Genomic DNA, 20,467 nt, shown 5'->3' with positions numbered 1-20,467 from the left:
GAATGAAAATAATTTAGCTTTTAAGTTTCAATTTGAATGGAGATCAAACTAATGATGTCCCGTCACTAAGGTCTACTTTAGCTTAATCAAAGCTTTTAATTCATTGATAACATTAAATCCCGCGGCAAAGCGCGGGTAACATTTCTAGTAAATAAAAAATGTCACTTTAAAAATGGCACCTTTTTGCAGTTATAATTATAAATTCGCTGAACTAAATAAAATCTGTTCTAACTAAAAAATATGGCACCATTTTAGTACCAGAAAAAATGGCACCATTTTGTAGTTGGTAAAAAAAAAAAATTATTTCAATTTTTTTTTTTTTTTTTGGACAGGATAAAACAAAGTCGCTAAAGTTACCAAACCATGTTGGAATTGATTTTGAGAACATTCAGATTACACAAGTGAGTTGGGTTTGATTGGTTTGCTATTTCTGAGGTTTTAATAATGTTGTTCGAATACTATGAAATCAAATATAAATAACATTGTGTTTACAAACACAACAAAATTGTACTGAAGGGTGATGACCATTGTCCAATATAAAGTTTTCTGATTTCATTAGTTGTAATTAACTACTCCTCTTTAAAAATGAACTCGATCAATATGAGTTTTGGTAATTTTCGATAAAATGAGAAGAAGAAAAAAGTTAATAATTAAAGGAAATTAAAGGAGACAAAGTACTATAGAAGAAGAAATAGTCGAGTGTGTGAGGGCTGAGATGATAAATATAACCAAATATTTTTTTAATACCAGATTAGGAAAACAAATTAAGACAATGATTACTCTTTCCTATTTTTTAGGCTTATATATCCAAAAAAAAAAAATTACCGTACAACGGAGCCTAAACCCTAAACAACGGAGCTTCTTCTTCTTTTAACAGCACGTGAATTATACGCGCTGTTAATTTTTGGTGGTCAAGATATTTGTTGAGACGAAGACCAAAAATTATCGGCAATTACTTCGAACCCAGATCGAATTTGGATGTTGTTGGGTTAGCGAGTCTCCAGAATCCTCCAAAACCTGCTTATGAGTCTCCAGATCGTCCCCCTTCCATGGAAGACTGAGTTAATCCATGACCGGTCAACAACTTTGTGGATACAGAGACCCAAAAATATTGAAACGCAGTATCACAGTAAATAAATCAGCTTTGTCACATATTCATTGTTTCTTTTTCTTTTTCTATTTCTTCCTTCAGCCTTGTGGTTTGAATAGGCCTCTATTCTTTGTTTGCCTATATATACTAGCAAATGTTGCCCGCGCGTTGCTGCGGGGGTTACAGTAGTTCATATATTATTTAGAAAGGTAAGTGATTATTGATGGGGTGTCGATTGTTCGTGATCGATTGGTGGAAAACATAGGCATAGCAAAGACCAATTCGTTTGTGCAAGAGCATACTATCATAATCAACATAAAAAAAAAGAGATAAAAAAGCAAGAGAGCAGGCCAAAAAAAAAAAAATGTAAGACGTAAATTGGAATGAAAAGAAAGATTATAACATATTATTGATATATATTTAGTTTTACATTGTTTACATTGAATCATACCTAATACAAAAATGCTAGTTCTACAAATTTGTCATTCATTAACCTAGCAGGAGTAACTGACAGATACTGTTAAGCACAGCAGCTGCATTGCAACTTCAAAAACAGCAGCTGCATTGTATCTTCAAAACATAAGATTGATTCAGGTATAGCTGCTGAATCAACTGAAGTTTGTTTACAAAAGGTTATACTGGAAGCTGTTTCAAAAATTGGTTATTCCAGTGTACAAAATGCTTCAGTTGATTAGTTGACTACAGTTATACCAAAATTTGTAGTCAATGCAGCTTCTACTTGTTAGTTACACATGTACAAAAGAGTGATGCATGTTTACTGCTCGTTTTCCTTGTTATGTTCTTCTTTTTCCAGTGATGATGAAGTGGCGCTTCCTTGTTCTGGTTCCCTATCAGTTTAAACAGAAGTATTATGCAAGTATTATGTAATTAAAAGTAGCATGTCAATAAGAAATGTATGCTTTTATATAGAAACTTGCGTGGTAATGTAATATATATTTACCTCCCGATTTTCTTCTCTGGGTCAGAAATGAATAATGTCCTTTTGCTTGCCTCAATTGATCTTTTTTTTTTGGGTGAGGGGACGATCTGGTGTTGCAGTTCCTGGTTCTTCTGTTGATGGCAGGGAAACTTGCGTAGCCGGAAAAATGTTGCTGACAATCACTTCTTCTGGGTCAGGTAGTTTTCACCAATTGTTCTCTGAATTTCCTTTGGAACTGTTTGTTTGGTTGAATACATGCTGTTGTTGACCAAGTCCTGACATTTGCTGCCAAATAACTGTTCAGCCTGTCTTCCCATGAGCACAACTGTTGCTTGGTTTGTATCATCCTCAATTGTCATGTATACTCTGTAACTGTACATAAAAGAATGAACCGTTACAATGAAATGTAGATGACAGATTATCTGTTTTCAAATGTAGAATAATTTTTGTTAAAAGCTATTTTCGCTAAGCAGAGTCTTTACCATGGGAGAGGCGTTTGTACGTCATGACGACTACAGCTGAGCTGATTAGTATCCTCTTTTTGCTTGAGTTCCTTGCGGCAGGTCAGGCAACCTTTGTACCACCAACCGTTGTATGTAGGAAATCTACAAATCCATGCATTGCAGTAAAGCGCTTGTTGTTGCAATGTGTACAGTCTTAAAATATAGCTGCATTTATAAAGCATGTTGAAGCAAAACAATAAAGTTGGAGGAAAAAAAAATCTTGTTTGTACCTGGTATTCATGCAGATTAACGGTATTGAGCCGTGACGCTGTTTTTTTTTTTTGCATGATCTTTGGCTTCTTGGTGGAGTGGTTGCTTGGATGGAGTTGGTAGCAACTTCCGCTTATCCCCTGCTTTTGAGAATCTGCAATGTTTTTCATTTTATCGGTGTACACATTTACACATGAAGCAATTGAGTTTAATGGATTGGGAATTTATTAATATTAATAGACTATGATTTTGTGATGATAAAAACACTTACTCTTCCTCGTAGTCTTCTCTTTGGCCAATGTCTGGATCAATGATTATGCAGCTGTGATTTGTGCTCGATGGAGTTGGTTGTTCTATAAATTGGAAGAGAAAATGATTATAAAATAGATAGTAATTGTAACAATTTTATTAAATGTTTCAAATTTATAGTTACGTTGAAATAGAGCAATCCTCAAGCTAGTAAATACTGCTAGTACTGGTGGAGGCAAATTGTAAATTGCATCCAGATCGAACTCTCTTGCAGGATCCCCCCAAAGAGTTATCTTCACATCTTCTCTACTGCATTGAAAAGTTTATTGGTTATTTTTATTAGGGAAAATAGCATATTTTAAGATATAAGAAACTTTAAAAATACTGTACCTCAGATTTTCCAAAGTGATTTCACATTTTGTTTCCATTTTGTTTTTGCTTCTAACGAACACCTCATGATGTGGTACAACTGCTTTGATGCAGCCATAAAGGTCTTGTATGAAATAAGAAAACATTGTCAGTCTATAAAGTGTTAGTTTCCACTATAATTTGTAGATAAAAAGAGTATTTATTTATGAATTGGAAATTCACCTATAAGGACTGTTTGCCCTTCCATACGCTTTTGCAATTTGAAAATCTATGTACCTTCAGTCCTCTTTATCACAGTCATTCTAATAAAAAAATCAGTCATATCCTTATGCATACAATCACTAACTTTTTTAAACAATTCACAAACAATCATAGCTGCCGCAGCAACGCGCGGGCAACCTTTGCTAGAAACAAATAGTATTACTTATTTTGAACTTGTAAACAGAAAGGAGATAAATAGTTTAAATTTGATAATGGATGCTCACCACGCCTTGATCTTGGATGAATTTGATGGTCTTCATCCCTACCAGAAACTGCGGTTCCAGTTTCAGATATACCACCAATTACATTCTGGTCATTAGATATTTCTTGGACTTCCCTTTCAGCATTATGATTTTCATCTTCATACTCCTCTAACAATCTCTTACTTCTTGTCCACCTCATCTTTGGAGCCATAACTACCCTAAACCCTAAAATGAAGATAGAAAAAGAAAACAAAACAAATACATGCAGCAATTAAAAGACGAACAAAAAGATGAAACTCAAAAAACAAACAAAAACAGCTTTTCCTTCATTTCTTCCTTGATTTCATGTTCCTTTCCAAAGCATCAATTCACTCACTCGCAAACCGAAAACCATATACCAGTGACCCCAAAAACCATATAGCTAAAACTTGTCCTAATCTATTGTTTCCCTTTCTAAAGCATTAACACAAAAAGAACAAAAGGTGCAAGAAAGAAATATAAAACAAAATGCCTCACCCTTCACTTCAAACTTCGGAGCCCCGACACTGAAGCTACTGTTCTGTTTTAAACCTGCACAAAAGACGTCAGTTAGCTACAGCCTTTAGTATTCTGTAATACAATTAGCCTATAGTATCTTCACATTCACAAAGAAACCAACAGTATTTTGTGAACTAAAAAAAAGGAGATTAAAAACAGAAATCCAATTAAATGTGCTGTTATTTAAGTATTCGCAGTAACCAACAACAACCAAAAAAATATGAATCAAACCACAAATCCACACCAAGATTAAAAGAAAAGAACAGATGCTTGAAACTCGGAAAATTGATAAACAGCAAATTTGAACACCTGAAAGGAACCACAAAAACCGACCATCCTGAACAGCTGAAAGGAACCACAAAACCCGACCATCTAAAGCTTCAATCAATGAGAAAAAAAACAGTGAAAAAATTCAAAACCACTTACTCTTGCTGGACCCAAGTTCTTCGCCTACCCAAAACCAACTCAGTCACCCAATTAGAATTCCAAAGATCTCTGACGCTGAAGATTGAATCCCCCCTCACTCCTGTTTTTTACATTTGAATAGGTATAGTGAATTTAGCGATGATCAACTATATTGGTATCCAGAGCAAAATTAAAGCCAAACCTTGATCAAGTAGAAACATGTAGATCACAAAAATTGCATCAGAAATCATTAATCATCTAGATGACAAATCAGAAACACCTACATCAACTTCCCTAATCTGATTCTCTTGAATCTTAAAGATCTATCAAGGCTTGTGGCAATCAGCCAAGGAAAAAAAAAAGAAAAAAGAACTTTCCTCAATTGAAGAACATGCAACAATCAAAGCATAAACCCATCACCTGATTTATCTTCTAAACCCGGGTACGATTGATTTACTTGTAGCAGATCACCAACTCAAAACACAACTATCCTGAAGTCAAACACAATGCAAAATTAATATAGCAAAAGAGAAACCCAAGCACAAATCTCAATCAGAACACAAAACCCCTCACCGATTGGTCTAGCTAGCACGATTATTCGAAACCCAACGACACCAAAACCTGATCAAGCCCCTTCCATAACGAAGAGGAGCACAAAAGAAGGGATCTTTCTCCTTGGGCGAGCCAGTAATCAATTTGCTGAGGTTCTTGCACTTTGGTTATTGTAATAAGATATATAGTCTCTTTCTCTTTTGGGTAGTGTTTGTCTGTAGTCCACAATCATCTCCAATCTTTATGTTGTCTGAATTCCTTCATATGACATTTTACATTGCCTTTAGCTGTCTCTTTCACATTGGTTTCATAACTTTTTGAATGAAATTTAAACTGAAAGGAATTCAAACTACAGACTGATGGAGAAAAATTGGAAGGATAGTTCCACACCATGTTTATGTTCTTTGCATTGACTTTTTCTTTTTTCCATTGACTATCTATATATCATGCAAAAGTATAAAATGTTTTGTACATGCTTGTCGCAAAAACTGTGCAAAATTTTACTCTAGGATCGATCAATGCTTTAAAAAAAAAAATGCATTAATTTGGTTGTTATATATAACTTTGTTGGTTCAAATACATAACAATGTGTCCATTATATTGTCAGAGACATCATTTAGTAATATATAATGTAGAATATCATTGCATCTTCCTATTTATATCAGTTTATTAAAATTCAAAGGAATTTATAATGTATGTTAAATTTCAAACGAAAGTAATAATATAATAATTTTGTTTTCAAATTTCTGCTATGAACAAATAGCGGGATATATTCAATTTTTTTTGTTTTTAATTTTTTTCAATTTGCTTTGAAGACTGTAGATACAATTTGTAACACTTCTTTATAAACTATATTTCTAGTGTGTTTGTTTGACATGTGATTATCATTGTTTATCAAAATTTTTAAACCATTTCTTGATGTGACTCTAGATAGTGCTACATATAATTGTCCGTGTGTAAAAACAGGTTCTGATAAATATATATCAACTTGCTTTAATGATTGACCTTGACTTTTGTTAATAGTCATAGCACAACATGGTCTTACCAGAAATTGCCGTCTTTTAAAAATAAAATGGCCACTTATTTTCAGATACATTGAGATCAATTCTTGGTATGAAAAAATTTTGACCCATGTTTTTTCCAGTTAATATTTTTGCTTCTATTAATCTGTCATATAATTTTGTTATTATTAATCTTGTACCATTGCATAAACCAGATGTTTGATTTAAATTCCGTAACAGCATGACTGGCATCCCAATTTTTAAAATCAATTGATGTCACGGTAAGCCATTAAATTCAAGTGTATTCAAAAATTCAATTGGGTATAAAGTATTGATGCCTTCATTATTTCCAGAATTGACCAGTATGCTATCAGCACTTAAATAAATTGTTTTCTCACCTGGTAATAAATTTATAATATAATCATTTATATCTTTCACTGTAGAATTTCGCGGCGTAACAATTGTACGTTCTTGTAAATAGTTAAAATTATTGTAATTAATATTGAAATTAGAATAAGTTGCAAGAAATATTGCTTCCATTGGATCTTTATATGTATGAATAAGCAAGTCTTCTGGAATTTCAACCCAAGATGCATCTCTATCATTGTCATCATTAGTCGAACATATATTACCTTCTCCAATTTGTAATAACCAATTTGCAAAACTTGAAATATTTATTTTTTCCTGATCAGTCAAATTTTTTTTCAATAATCTCATATTTTTAGTTAAATGAAATATTTTGAATGATGACCAAAGATATGAACTGTTTAAGGCGACTTCAATTATTTGCTCTTTGCTTCCTCCAGTAATAACAGGTAAAATTTGTCTAAAATCTCCACCTAACAAAATTGGTTTTCCAGCAAATGGTTTATTAATTGCTGCATTATTTGAATTAGATAAAATATCACGTAAACATTTGTCTAATGCCTCAAAACAATATTTGTTTTGTTGGGCTTGCTACTGGAAAAAGCCCACAATTGGGTTTGGGTGTGAGAAAGAAGGTGTTTAAACCTAGCTTGGCATTTATACCTCCGGAATTTCAACTTGGTGAGTTGGTGGAGGTTCCAATATCGATGGGGACAGCTCCAAAGAAGAAGGGTCGTCCGTATGTACACTGAGCTAAACGTGTATTATCTTCAGAGAAAGCGGAAGGTAATAAGGCAAGTGTGGATTTATGCTCCAACTCGAATGAGAAGGAGCTACTTATTGGTTAATTGTTCTGGCTAGGGGTTAGAGCCTCTGTGAGGATGATTAAGTTTCTATGAGTCTTCTATGACGTTTCTAGTTCCTTCCTTGTACCACAATTGCGTGATTGGCAAGGGAGGGCTAGTTGAATGATTTCTTTCCATAGGAGGCGAAACTTGGTCATTCTTGGATAGGCTCGCTTAATTGTGAGCTTCCCAATGATGTTAATTAGTTTGCTTTAGCTTGGATAGGTTTTACGGGATTTTCTTGCCGGAATTTACAGTTTTGTAAGCTATGGCCTATTGGCTGTTGATTATTGAATATCAATCAACTTCTATTCAAAAAAAAATAAAAAATATTTGTTAGCCATTGGAGCTTCGTCCCAAATAACTAAATCTGTTCTATCAATTAATTTTGCAAGATGAGTGCCTTTTTTTATTGGACATATTGATAAATTATTAATGGTTAGAGGAATTTTAAACCTTGAATGAGCAGTTCTACCGTTTGGAAGTAATAATGAAGCAATTCCAGATGAAGCAACAGCTAAAACAATTTTGCCTCCAGATCTTAATTTATTTGCTATTGTATGCCATAAAAATGTCTTACCAGTTCCTCCATAACCATGAACAAAGAATGTATTACATGTCTTTTCTTCAATTGCCTTCATGATAAATAATTTTTTGACCTGTATTTAGCTGAGTCACCAAATTATCGTGTTCAAGCTTCAATTGAAAACGATCATAATTTAGCTCTTCTCTCAATAATTTATTATCTAATTCAAATATTTCATTTATATTAGGCATTAGCAATTGATGATCTTTCAGTGAAGTTGAAGATTTATTAAATATCTGTTCTAACTCAAATAGTACTTTATTTTTTAATTCTGCTTCTGGTAAAATTAAAGCTGGATTTGTAAGTTCAAGTCTAGCTTTGTGCATAATATCATCGTACATATGCATCCAACATGAATTTAACAACATTTCAGGATTTACAACATGACAAAATAATATTATTGTAACAAAAAGCTGGCGAATTTCAGAATATGTTGCAGTCTGGAAAGATTCTGTTAATGCTTCAATCCATTCTTTGTCATCACCTAATAAGCCTAAAACTTGGCAAGCTTCTTGGTAAGAACTATATGTAATGCCATTAACTGTTTTTATTGAATCATATCTACAACATCCTTTTTGAATATTTAACAACGTTCTCATGAAATATAATTCACCTGCAACAAGATATACATAAGCTATTCGACCAATTGTGTGATATTTTTTTCTTGGTTTCCAATGCATTTGATCAATTAAGCATAAACACAGCGAAGTGACTAACTTTAACTTTCAAAAAACTCAGAATCGAAACTCTGAAATTACAAAATCAAATTCAATCAACCAAGAAAACCCCCAATTCAGTAACCCTAACCGTAAAAGCTAATCCTCCAATACATTAAACAAATCCCAAAAGTATCATACCCCTTAAAAAATCCAACAACAAAAACCACAGAACAATTCAAACCACAAATCCAATACATTGGAACCGGTCTTTTCTTTCTTCGATCTTCTCCTTTCGTCTCTTCTTCTCCTTTCGTCTTTCGCTTTTCCTCTTTTCTCTCTGCTCGCTTCTTTCGCCTTGGAACCGGTCTTTTCTTTCTTCGATCTTCTCCTTTCGCTTTTCCTCTTTTCTCTCTGCTCGCTTCTTTCGCTTTTGTTGAAAGAAGAGTAAGGACAGAAACCCCGATCATTATACCCATCCAACACAGATAAGAGGAAGGACATAAACGACTTTTCCACCAACTTGATATTCTCCTCGAACAGTGAGGATAAAAAGGGCTTTTCCGACTCTTAGGAACAGTGTAACAGTAACATTGACGCTTTAGATATAGAATAATAAATATATACTAGCAGACCCCACCCACTATTTGTATGGAGAGAAGTTAAAGTAGTGGAAAAACTTCCCTTACAATTATCACATTTTCTGCTTTTTTAATTTTTTTTTTCTATTTTACAATTTACCATATTATCCTTATTGATTAATTATATTTCATAGTTTTTTAATATATAAAAGTCAAATTGGTAAAAAATTTCTGTTTTGGAGAGCAAGTTCTCTTTTCTTAATAATAATATAGATATATATTTTTTTCCTTTTGATTTATTAACTGGTGTAGCTAGATATGTTGGTGGCTTTTTGCTTGCAATTTTTCAATTACATGAGGAGTCTAATGTTAATGAATTCGAACGAAAAATAGACGTAGAGGTGAATTGGCCAAAATCTTTGTTAATAATGAGTAGCTTTCTTTCTATATATTTGAATCCTGTCCGTAGCTTTTTTTCTTCTGGCTCATGTCCTGTTTGCAGGTCTATTAAAGTAGTGCCATAGTATTTCAATTTGGTTATTTTAATTTAACCTACGGCTTACATTAAATTTTACCATCGTAGGCTAAGAATTTAACTATTTTATCATCATATGAAAAGTGCAACATCTTATAATATCTGTGAAGGTACACTATTGATATGTTTGCATTATGGATATGATCAAGGAGGTTTAGTCATTTCCGTCGTAGAGTTTATATGAGTGGAAACATCAAAAGGGGCGATCTCTTACCATCAACCGTATACGTCCTGAGAATTCGAAAAGCCATTATTCCTCATTTATATATGACCACAACAATTCAATCACTTGCGCGCAGTATTGGGTCAGCTGAACATGTAGCCCTATATGCATAATGCTCACAATTCTCTAACCCATCTATTCAGTCTCTTGGACGGAGGTCATCGGAGGAAGGTGAATGATCAAATTAATTTTTCTTTCTTTCTTCTCCCTTCAACCTAATGGGTTTGTAAGTTTTACCGAAATATTTTCCTCCACATCAATTAACCATCCTTTTGAAGACCTATAAACCACTTATTAGTTATGTACTTTTACTTCCAAATCAAGGATCTTATTACCCATGACGTTGTTTAGATTCCAAGTATTATTGCCTTTGTTAGTCGTACGAGAAATCAACAGCAATGGAGGACGATAACAACTTAACATCATCTTAGATCTTTGGCTTTCACTATCCTTTGCTACCCAATACCATGACCGACAAACAAGTCCGAAAGTAACTCTAACCTCTTTACAATTGAATCCCTTAGGAACTCAGGTAATTCCTCCCAATCTGAGCAGACAGAAAAATTAATCAAGAGACGATGACGATCGATGATGATGAATGATCAAGATATATACATGTAGTTGACTAGAAACAAATGCATATCTAGATGAAGTAAACATATATGATAAGAGCCAGATACAACATCTCCCATTCGTCGACAGCTATTGTTTATGGGTTTTTGAGTAAAGGGGCTCGATCTCTTCACTTATAACACGGCAGCCATAGCCAATCTTAGCAACAAGAGCAAGATTGAAGAAGAAGAAAATGAGAGAAAATTCTAGAGCAAATTTCTGTAGGTTTTCAATTAGTGCAACACACATGCACTTAGAAATTAATACACAAGGTCTATTTATAGTTAGGGAAAATGGAAACCCTAACATTTATTACATGTTGTGATAACAGCTGTTGTTAGCCTGCCAGCACCAATACATGTAGAACAGCTAAATGTCGCATCAGTAGCAAATGTTGACATTCACGTTGACTTGCTCAATCGTTAACATTGGATCTCTACAAAATAGGATTCAAATTTGTTCACCACTATTCCTTAGGTGGTGATACCACCACTCAATAAGAAGCTGCTATATGAGTTATCACACAACCATGCAGCTAACCATGGTTAACTTAATTATCAGGAAAGAGAAAAAGAGATTTAATAATAATTTAATATTTATCCTCTTATTCTTCTCAAAAAAAAAAAAAAAAAAAACCTTTATCCTCATAATTTCCAAACGTTTTCTTCCTTTTTCATAACCATCTAGCTTCCTCTGTGAGGAAAGATATACCAAAGTCAGAAAGTGAAAGAAATAAAGAAACAGAAGCCATGAACAACAATGGCAGCCTTTCATTTGCCTCAAACCCAGATTCGCATGCTCACAAGCACAAAAAGCAAAACCCATGTCCCTCACTTTCATAAGCAAAATCCATCTTCCATTGCAAAAATCTCAAATATATAGAAACCTGCTCCTGCTACATCATCAATTTTCAAAGACTATATATATAGATCTCCAAGTCAACTCAGATGGTGGATTCAAATTCATCTTCCGATTCAATATTGAAACCCCAAATCCACCACAATTTGAATCTGAAATACAAAATCAAAAAATGCCCACTGATCCTATCAAGCATTTCAACCAAATAAACCCAGTTCTCTGAGTCCTGCTACTACCACCATCGAGTCCCAAAATTCAAAACTCAAATTAAAAATCTGGGGATGATCCAAATCGGAATGAACCGGTCAGCGACGTAGATGGAAGAGATGGCGAACATGAAGACCAAGAGAGTTGAATGGATCTGGAACCGGAAGACGTTTCCGAAGAGACGAGCGTTCGATTTCTTGTTCTTCATTCTCTCCACCATTTCTGAACATGCATCAATCAGATTCCAATTTGGGCCTAAGATCAATACTTTCATGTGGTAGACTACTAATAGTGTATTAGAATGGTGGGTCTTGGATTAAGTCTAAAACTGATCTACGTTTTGACTGAAATCTGGATTTCAATATTGGACATCGACATAGGAAAAGATTCGGAGGGTTTTCGGAGTGGGGGGGCTGGCAATTCGGGAAAAGGCTGGATTATTATTAAATATTTTTTTCTCCAGCTCTTTTCTGATAATTAGATTAACCATGGTATGATTTATCACACATGACAGCCTCTTATTGAGGGATAGTGGTGAGCAAATTTAAATCCTACAAAATATTCCTAATTTCCGAACTCCTCATGGAGGAAGAGTCCTTTTACTCAAAGGAAAAGATCAATCTAAAATAAAAGACGATATATAGAATTTTCATGCAATCAGGGTTAGCAACATCACCATTAGAATTGCAAGTGGCTTGCTAAGATGCATGGGATCAAAATTTTAATTGATTACGAGCTTGTAGTGATCCCAGCCAAATCACCAACCGACCTCATCATTCACAGCTCTGTCTATACGTACTAGCTATTATTCAACAGAACAACCCTCGTCTAGTAAAACACATATGAACCTCGTATAGTACAGACCACTCTCTCATTTTCGTAGGCATATTGTGTTGCTAGTATGTGTTGAACGTTACTAATATAACATCCAACATCTATACATATCTTTTTGGACTAATTTCAGTTTACCCCTCTGAAGTTTGGGATCGACATTATGTTAGTCCCTGCAGTTTCAATTTAATCAGTAACACCCTCATACTTTTTAATTTCATCAACCGTGTCCAATTTCTTGAGTTCCGTCCAATTTGGACGTTATATCTGACGATGGGGGCCCACTATAAGGGCTAAAATGGTCATTTCACGAAGAAAAAAAAATCTGAACAAAAAATACCCACTTTAGGGCTAATCCAACGTCGTTGAGCCTCTTGGCCTCTGCTCCACCATCTTCATCTTCCTCTTCGCAGCCCAATTCTAGGGTTAAGAACCATGCTATAAATTGCTCTCTATCAATTAAAAATAAGTAAAAAATATATTGTTTTAATATACACACATATATATGTCTTTTTGTTGTTGTTGTTCTTAAATATAAGAATACCCTACGTCTCTAAAATATAACTCTTTCAAAATTTAGCTCCAAATAATTTACATAAATATATAGTATCATCATCCAATTTTTACATTTATTGCTGGATTATGAAATGCTCATCTCTTTCTCCCTACATTTGAAGTAGTTATGGGCTTGAATTTTTGGTTGCGACCTTAAATGCGACTCACATCGTCCTCTAGCACATGGTGAGCTTTGGTTCACACAACTTCCTATTCTCGATGGCTTACAACGACAACCAGACTTTTGTTGTTCTTACCACATCGGTTGGCATATGTATCTTCCATTGTAATGTGTTTGAGTCACATTCTATAATTATCTGCCATAACGTAAACTTATCTATTGCACTAGTGAGTACGTATCAATGTAGTTGCTCATACTTTGGTTACGAATGCTTGACAATTCTCCTTGCATAATCACATATATAAGGTGGCAATGAGTACTCACGTGCGAACTGTGCGAGGGGGAGAATTCACACGTGCTCCAGTTTCGTACGTGTTACCTCCCCCCGCCATTTCTCCACTAGCTCCTCACTCCCTCGCGCCCTTTTTCTCTTTTTGGTTTCAGTCCAACACTGCAATTGGGATTAGGGTTTTCCTCAAACTTCATTGCAATGGGCAACAAAATCACCGACGAACTATTATCCACCGTTCGTTCAATCGTCGATTCCGGCTACTCCGACATGGACATAATCCGAGCCCTACACATGGCCAACAACGACGTCACCGCCGCGATCAACATCATCTTCGACACCCCCACACCCAAATCTAAAGAAAGGTCAGATTTCGCGAGCAGTCCCAAAATCTCGAGTCCTGAAGTCGCGAATTCGAAGCCGAACGGAGGCGATTGCCCCGCCAGTCCAGGCGATGATGTAGTAGGTGACGTGGAGAGGTCGGCCGGCAGCGAGTGGTGGTTGGTGGGTTGCGGCGAGGTGGCAGGGTTATCGACGTGTAGAGGGAGGAGGATCAAGGCCGCAGACGAAGTGGATTTCACATTTCCTTTGAAGATTTCGCCGTCTCCCGGAAAGGTTTTCGGGAGGGGACGGCCGGCGGCGGCGTGTTCGGAGATTGTGAGGTTCTCCACGACCGATTCCGGAGAGGTAGTCATTTTGTTTATGGATTTTGGAGTGTTTTGTTTAATTGATTGATTGTCAAGAACTTGGATTTTTGTATGCTACAAGTTTAGTGTTTGATGAATAATGTACGTGTTTGGATTGATATGGGGTTTTCGTAGATTGGACGAATACCGAAGGAATGGGCTCGGTGTCTGTTGCCACTTGTGAGAGATAAGAAGGTTAAAATCGAGGGGCATTGTAAATCTGCTCCTGATGTCTTGAGCATTATGGACACCATTCTCTTGTCTATAAGGTTAGCTGCATTTTTCGATGATTTATAGCTGCTTATTGGAGAAACAAATGAAAGTTTCGAAGCATATAACTATATCAGTCATTTGTAGGATGACTAAGTGGTTGATGAATTTTAGTTTGTTTGTTTGGTGCAGTGTGTATATCAACAGTTCTATGTTCCTTAAGCAAAAGCAGACCTCGCTTAAGGCAGCCAGTAATTCCACAGAGGAAACAGTGGTTCATCCTCTCCCGACATTGTTCCAGTTGCTAGGCCTAAGTCCTTTCCAGAAGGTGATCAATTCTGATGACATTTGAATGCTTTTTTTCTTTTTCTTTTTAATAAATTATGAACATCTTCGGGCAATAAACTTGTTGTTTTGGTTCAGAGGTGGTGGTGATGTTTTTTCCTTTATTGATCTTTTGATAGGCAGAATTTACTCCTGGTGACTTGTACACAAGAAAGCGCCCGCGCCCTTTAGACCAAAAGGTATTGAAACAGCAGTCTTATAATCCCCAGTTATGTTCTCAGTGGATTTCAGTGCGTAATTTTTTTTCTGAACAGGACAGTTCTGGGCTCTGTGCCTCAATTATACATGCAAATAAGCATAAAAATCCTTCTAGAAATGAAGATGAAGTTGAAAACGAGGAATGTATTTCGGATGCTGAGGTTGATAACATCGTTGGGGTTGGAGATAGCTCTGAGTTAGAGGTACTTTCATGTATATAGCATCTTGTGCACATTTATGGAGGTTGGTCTTACTCAGACAAATAACCAAGAAGTATTGTATTTCAGGAAATGGATCCTCCTGCTGCACTTCTGTGTGAACTTCGTCCATACCAAAAGCAGGCTCTTCATTGGATGATCCAACTAGAAAAGGGAAAATGCATGGATGAGGGAGCAATGACTCTTCACCCTTGTTGGGAGGCATATCGTCTTGCAGACAAGTATGTTGGGCTATCAACCTTATTTCCAATGCTAGTTTATAATTTAGTATTCATTGAAGGTGTTTTATTATAGGAGGGACCGTATTATATATTTGAATGCATTTTCTGGAGACGCAATAACAGAATTTCCAAGCGCACTTCAAATGGCCAGAGGAGGAGTATGTCTCTAGTTTGCTTACCCTTATTATAATTTTTTTCCCCGTACTATTCTTATACGTTTTGTTAAATACACTGCCTTTCTCATGCATTTGAAGATCCTAGCTGATGCTATGGGCTTGGGGAAGACGATTATGACAATAGCACTCCTTGTTGCTCATTCAGGACATGGATCATCGGGTAGTCAACCTATGAGCCGGTCCTCCGGTGAAGATATTGAAGCCAGTTACACGTCAGACCATTCATCAAAACTCCCAAAGTCGGTCACAAAGTTTTCAGGATTTCATCAGTTGATGAAGCAAAAAAACACGCTTGCATATGGGGGCAGTTTGATTGTATGTCCTATGACCCTTCTTGGCCAGTGGAAGGTAATTAAATCCATTGCCTGAATATTTTTTGTATTCTGCACACTTTCTATTGGGTGGTAGTTCTGTTAATATCAGAATGTCATGTGCACCTGATAAGATTTTTCTCCATTTGAGAGTTACTTTGAACGATTTGAGTGTGTTTTCAGGCAGAGATTGAATCTCATGTGCAACCTGGATCTGTATCAGTATATGTTCATTATGGACAAAGTAGACCAAAGGATGCGACTCTTTTAGCCCAAAGCGATGTTGTGATCACTACATATGGCGTTTTAGCATCAGAATTTTCTACAGAGGTAATGTAAACAAATCCTATTTGTAATTGTTTATGAGTTCTGCACTTGTGTATAGAAGCTGAATTTGTGCATCATTTCCTTTCTCCTTGCCTCTCTGCATCTAGAATTCTAAGGACAATGGGGGACTTTACTCAGTTAGTTGGTTTAGAGTGGTTCTTGATGAAGCGCACACCATAAAATCCTCTAAAAGCCAAATCTCTATTGCTGCTGCTGCTTTAGTTGCTGGTCGCCGATGGTGTCTTACTGGCACCCCCATACAGGTAAATTATTTTTTAGAGATTTATGTAAGTATTTGAGATTGAAATTTTTGTTAGTGTTTGGAGGTTAAATCTGTGCCACATCTCCTGACATTAACTTTGTTGTTATTAGAACAATCTGGAGGACATTTATAGCCTACTCCGGTTTTTGAGGGTAGAACCTTGGGCGAATTGGGCTTGGTAAGCTCTGTTTTCCTTTTCCACATGGAACATAAATATGTTGTATAATCTAGAGTATTCTCTACACGTTTATTTATATATTATATTTTGTAACTTTTGCTTTACTGTATAAATCTCGTTAGTCTACGATAGGATGTGATATCATATGCTGCTGAAATGATATTACTTGTAGAAGTTATGTAATTCAAACCTTAATCCTTGATGTTGAGAAGGAATCATGACCCATCAGAATTTACAAAAAATGCATCCTATTGTTTGGAAGGAGAATTTTTCCTCTTTTTATTTTATTTTATTTTTAAATATAAAAACCAGTGTAAATTGGGACTTATAGAATCTCAAAATTATTTATGGAGAAAATTTTACTTTATGTCTGACTTTCCCCATAAGTTGAGCAGTCTCAAACTACAGTGTTGTTTATTTGATTTTCATTAAACGTAGGTGGAATAAACTCATCCAGAAACCCTTTGAGGAGGGTGATGAGAGAGGGTTAAAGCTGGTTCAGTCTATCTTAAAGACGATTATGTTAAGGAGAACCAAGTTTAGCACTGATCGTGAAGGCAGGTGAGATGTTGGTTCAGGATATGCCATTCAATTCAATTCTTTTATATATTTTTATTCTTTTCCTTTTGGGATCCTAAGGTTTACTGTTTGTTTCAGGCCTATTTTAGCCCTTCCTCCTGCTGATATTCAGGTGGTTTACTGTGAACTCACAGAAGCTGAAAAAGACTTTTATGAGGCCTTGTTTAAAAGATCAAAGGTATTCTTTCATCGCTTGACTGGACCTTTCGTATTTGCTTTGATTTACTGTATCTTGCATTTGTAGTTAACAAGTATTTCAACTTTTCAGGTGAAATTTGATCAATTTGTTGAGCAAGGACGGGTTCTTCATAATTATGCATCCATATTGGAATTACTTTTACGCCTTCGCCAATGTTGTGATCACCCATTTCTTGTGATGAGGTGTGCTTTAATCCTTTATCCAATGGACTGAAGTTAACCTGAGCAGCTTAGTTCTATATCAATCCTTCCCCTTGCCTTGTGGTTTGAATTGGCCAAAATTCTTTGTTTGCCTTGTATTTTATTCTTTACTTTTGATTGATATGTTTTTGATTGCAATTTTTTTATACATGAACAGATCAATGTTAAATGAATTCCAATGAAAAGTAGATGTAGAGGTGAAAATTTCCCTTGAAGTTCTTAAAACTAATATATAGGTTTCTTTGATTTGTTCAGTCGAGGTGATACACAAGAATATTCAGATCTGAATAAGCTTGCAAGACGTTTTCTAAAAGGCAGCCAGAATTCTGTGGAAGGGGAAGCCAAAGATTTGCCTTCACGGGCTTATGTTCAGGAAGTTGTTGAAGAGATTCGCAAGGGGGAACAAGGAGAGTGTCCCATATGTCTTGAAGCATTTGAAGATGCAGTATTGACACCTTGTGCTCATCGCTTATGCCGAGAATGTCTCTTGGCAAGTTGGCGGAATTCCACTTCTGGCTTATGTCCAGTTTGCAGGTATATCAAAATAATGCCTTTTGGTAAACAAGGAAATTTATTTTAATTTTCTTTGTTTACCTTTCTTATAATCAATTTTACTATCATAGGCTTGAAATGTAACAGTTTTCTCCTTATAGGAAGAGTCTAAGTAAGCAAGATCTTATTACAGCACCAACTTACAGTCGGTTCCATGTTGATATTGAGAAAAACTGGGTGGAATCATCCAAAATAGTTATTCTTTTGCGTGAACTTGAATGTCTTCGTTCGTCAGGCTCAAAGAGCATTGTCTTCAGCCAGTGGACAGCCTTTCTGGACCTCCTGCAGATACCTCTTTCTCGGTAATAATGACCACATATTAAGCTTTTCAAGAAATACATTGGTTTGTGAGTCATGAAAATGCTGAAGATTAACTAATCTCTTTTTAGAAATTAAAGTCAATGTATGCTCTTTGTACAAGAAGACTATCTTGGAACACATGCAGGCCTTGTATGTACTCTAGTTTCACCATATGAAGGAACCAATAACCTCGTTGTTTATTAAACTTCAAAAGCTGAATGGTCCTGACATGAATTATGATATCTGTGAAGTTACTCTATAATTGATAAGTTTTGGCATTATGGATGATCAAGGAGGTATAAAGTGTATGTATCAACAATTGGTATATCCTTCTCTATCTGTTTTCATCTTTTTGCTTGGTGTGTTTTAATCTTGACATGATTTACCACAAAAGTACCAGTGATGCTAATGAATAAAGAATTATAATACCTCTTTTGTTATATGCGGCTGGTGTTTGAGGTTGGAAAATGTCTTATGTGAGAGTTGCGATTAATCGTATTCATCTTCTTACAGGAGTAACATTCCATTTTTGCGCCTGGATGGGACTCTGAATCAACAGCAGCGCGAGAAAGTGTTAAAACAGTTTTCAGAAGACAGTGACATTCTGGTAGTGACTTCTGACTTTATTATATTTTGTAATAGTGAAAACAGTTTGGAAATACGAGTGGAAGCATAGTTGTTGACTCTGTTATTGTATGTCAGGTGTTGCTAATGTCACTGAAGGCCGGAGGAGTTGGAATAAATTTAACAGCAGCATCCAATGCCTTTGTCTTGGTATGCATTAGATTTAGATTTCAAGTTAAAATAGTGACATTTCTCATCTTAGTAGTCATCTGCATAAGTGTGTTACTGAGCATTTTTGCTGTGGTGGTATGTCATGTGGTATAGTATTTGCCACTGCCCTAATGGGAGTTATGATGTCTTTGTACTCATCTGCATGCGACTGACTGAAATAACCACTGTATTGTGGATCTGCTGTTCGAGGAATGCCGACGTTCATTTGTATCAATGATGGGTCACTGTCCATTTTTGCAGGATCCATGGTGGAATCCAGCTGTAGAGGAACAAGCGGTTATGCGGATTCATCGCATCGGACAAACAAAAAGTGTGATGATCAAACGATTTATCGTGAAGGTCCTCTTTCTTTTGTACTGCCAAGTTATATATCTCTGTTTTGTTTGGTTAAAGCTTAGAATTTTGTTCTTTCTAAAGTCTTTATGTCAGCCTAGTGTTTGGACTTACAAAGGACATAACCAACGAATGGAACATAGACAATTCTGATTGTCTGACGGTATCTGAATTTTGTTGAATGGCAGGGAACAGTCGAGGAAAGAATGGAAGCAGTGCAAGCTCGTAAACAGCGGTTAATTTCTGGCGCCTTGACTGACCAAGAAGTTCGTTCGGCTCGCATAGAAGAACTGAAGATGCTTTTTACTTGAGTGTATTGTCCAGAAGTTATAAGTATTCAATTATGTCACTTTCGGAACGGGTTTTAACCTCACCTCATTCGAAGAGTGTGTCTAAACCCAGAAAATTGAGGTGCCTTCTCCCGAGCGCAGGCGGTTTTGAGAAAAGCTTGAGCTCCTATGAGGGTTGTAATTCTTGTAAAATGCAATAGCTTTTTCTTTATTTAAATTGTTTTCTGCTAGCAGAACTTAATTTTGTTGGTTTGCTTTGTAATATTGTACATTTGTATTCACCAGAAAGAAATGCCAGATCAATTAGATTCAAATTCAAGCAGCTTATGCAGTGATGCAGGTTAATAACTAAACATGCTGCTTTCTGTCAATCTTTAGGATTTAAAAAGATGAGAAAAATATGAAATGTATTTCTCTAAATCATCATTATTTTTGTGTTAAAAAGTGGAATAAATTGGACCTTGAGAAATTGAGAATCACCCCATCCTAAACCTAAATTCTT

The 20,467-nt window shown here is 35.7% G+C and overlaps 2 protein-coding genes across 8 annotated transcripts; one reads left to right on the top strand and one right to left on the bottom strand.

The window, feature by feature from the left end:
• Window positions 1-1,468: 1,468 nt before the first annotated feature.
• LOC133726693 (uncharacterized) lies at window positions 1,469-5,560 on the bottom strand. 6 transcript variants are annotated; one of them, XR_009854907.1, is made up of 12 exons: window positions 5,341-5,557; window positions 5,188-5,258; window positions 4,789-4,888; window positions 4,342-4,395; window positions 3,847-4,050; window positions 3,584-3,663; window positions 3,383-3,485; window positions 3,177-3,298; window positions 3,015-3,096; window positions 2,513-2,897; window positions 2,052-2,402; window positions 1,469-1,938 (listed from the first exon to the last, which is right to left on the bottom strand). XR_009854907.1 is itself a non-coding variant. In XM_062154289.1 (9 exons), the coding sequence occupies exons 3-7, from the start codon at window positions 4,034-4,036 to the stop codon at window positions 2,780-2,782; spliced, it is 618 nt and encodes a 205-aa protein (XP_062010273.1). In that variant the 5' UTR covers window positions 4,037-4,050; window positions 4,342-4,395; window positions 4,789-5,138; the 3' UTR covers window positions 1,469-1,938; window positions 2,052-2,402; window positions 2,513-2,779. The 6 variants fall into 6 exon arrangements, 1 of the variants encoding a protein (XP_062010273.1); XR_009854905.1 differs by having other exon boundaries at window positions 2,513-2,635; window positions 2,764-2,897; window positions 3,015-3,301; window positions 5,341-5,555; XR_009854906.1 differs by having other exon boundaries at window positions 3,015-3,298; window positions 5,341-5,558.
• An 8,116-nt stretch (window positions 5,561-13,676) lies between these two features.
• LOC133726696 (DNA repair protein RAD5A) lies at window positions 13,677-20,284 on the top strand. 2 transcript variants are annotated; one of them, XM_062154292.1, is made up of 20 exons: window positions 13,690-14,272; window positions 14,407-14,540; window positions 14,674-14,809; window positions 14,946-15,005; window positions 15,081-15,227; window positions 15,312-15,463; window positions 15,537-15,621; window positions 15,718-15,987; window positions 16,134-16,280; window positions 16,385-16,540; window positions 16,650-16,717; window positions 17,156-17,278; window positions 17,375-17,474; window positions 17,565-17,677; window positions 17,951-18,229; window positions 18,349-18,549; window positions 19,061-19,154; window positions 19,250-19,321; window positions 19,583-19,681; window positions 19,864-20,284. In XM_062154292.1, exons 1-20 carry the CDS (start codon window positions 13,787-13,789, stop codon window positions 19,984-19,986), a joined length of 3,045 nt encoding a protein of 1,014 aa, XP_062010276.1. In that variant the 5' UTR covers window positions 13,690-13,786; the 3' UTR covers window positions 19,987-20,284. The 2 variants fall into 2 exon arrangements, 1 of the variants encoding a protein (XP_062010276.1); XR_009854909.1 differs by lacking the exons at window positions 19,583-19,681; window positions 19,864-20,284 and having other exon boundaries at window positions 13,677-14,272; window positions 18,483-18,549; window positions 19,250-19,303.
• Window positions 20,285-20,467: the final 183 nt, after the last annotated feature.

The sequence above is a fragment of the Rosa rugosa genome, chromosome 1 (genome assembly GCF_958449725.1).
Source record: "Rosa rugosa chromosome 1, drRosRugo1.1, whole genome shotgun sequence".
Classification (NCBI taxonomy): Eukaryota; Viridiplantae; Streptophyta; class Magnoliopsida; order Rosales; family Rosaceae; genus Rosa; species Rosa rugosa.
The sequence above is the reverse complement of the archived record's forward strand: the minus strand, read 5'-3'. Positions and strand labels throughout refer to the sequence as shown.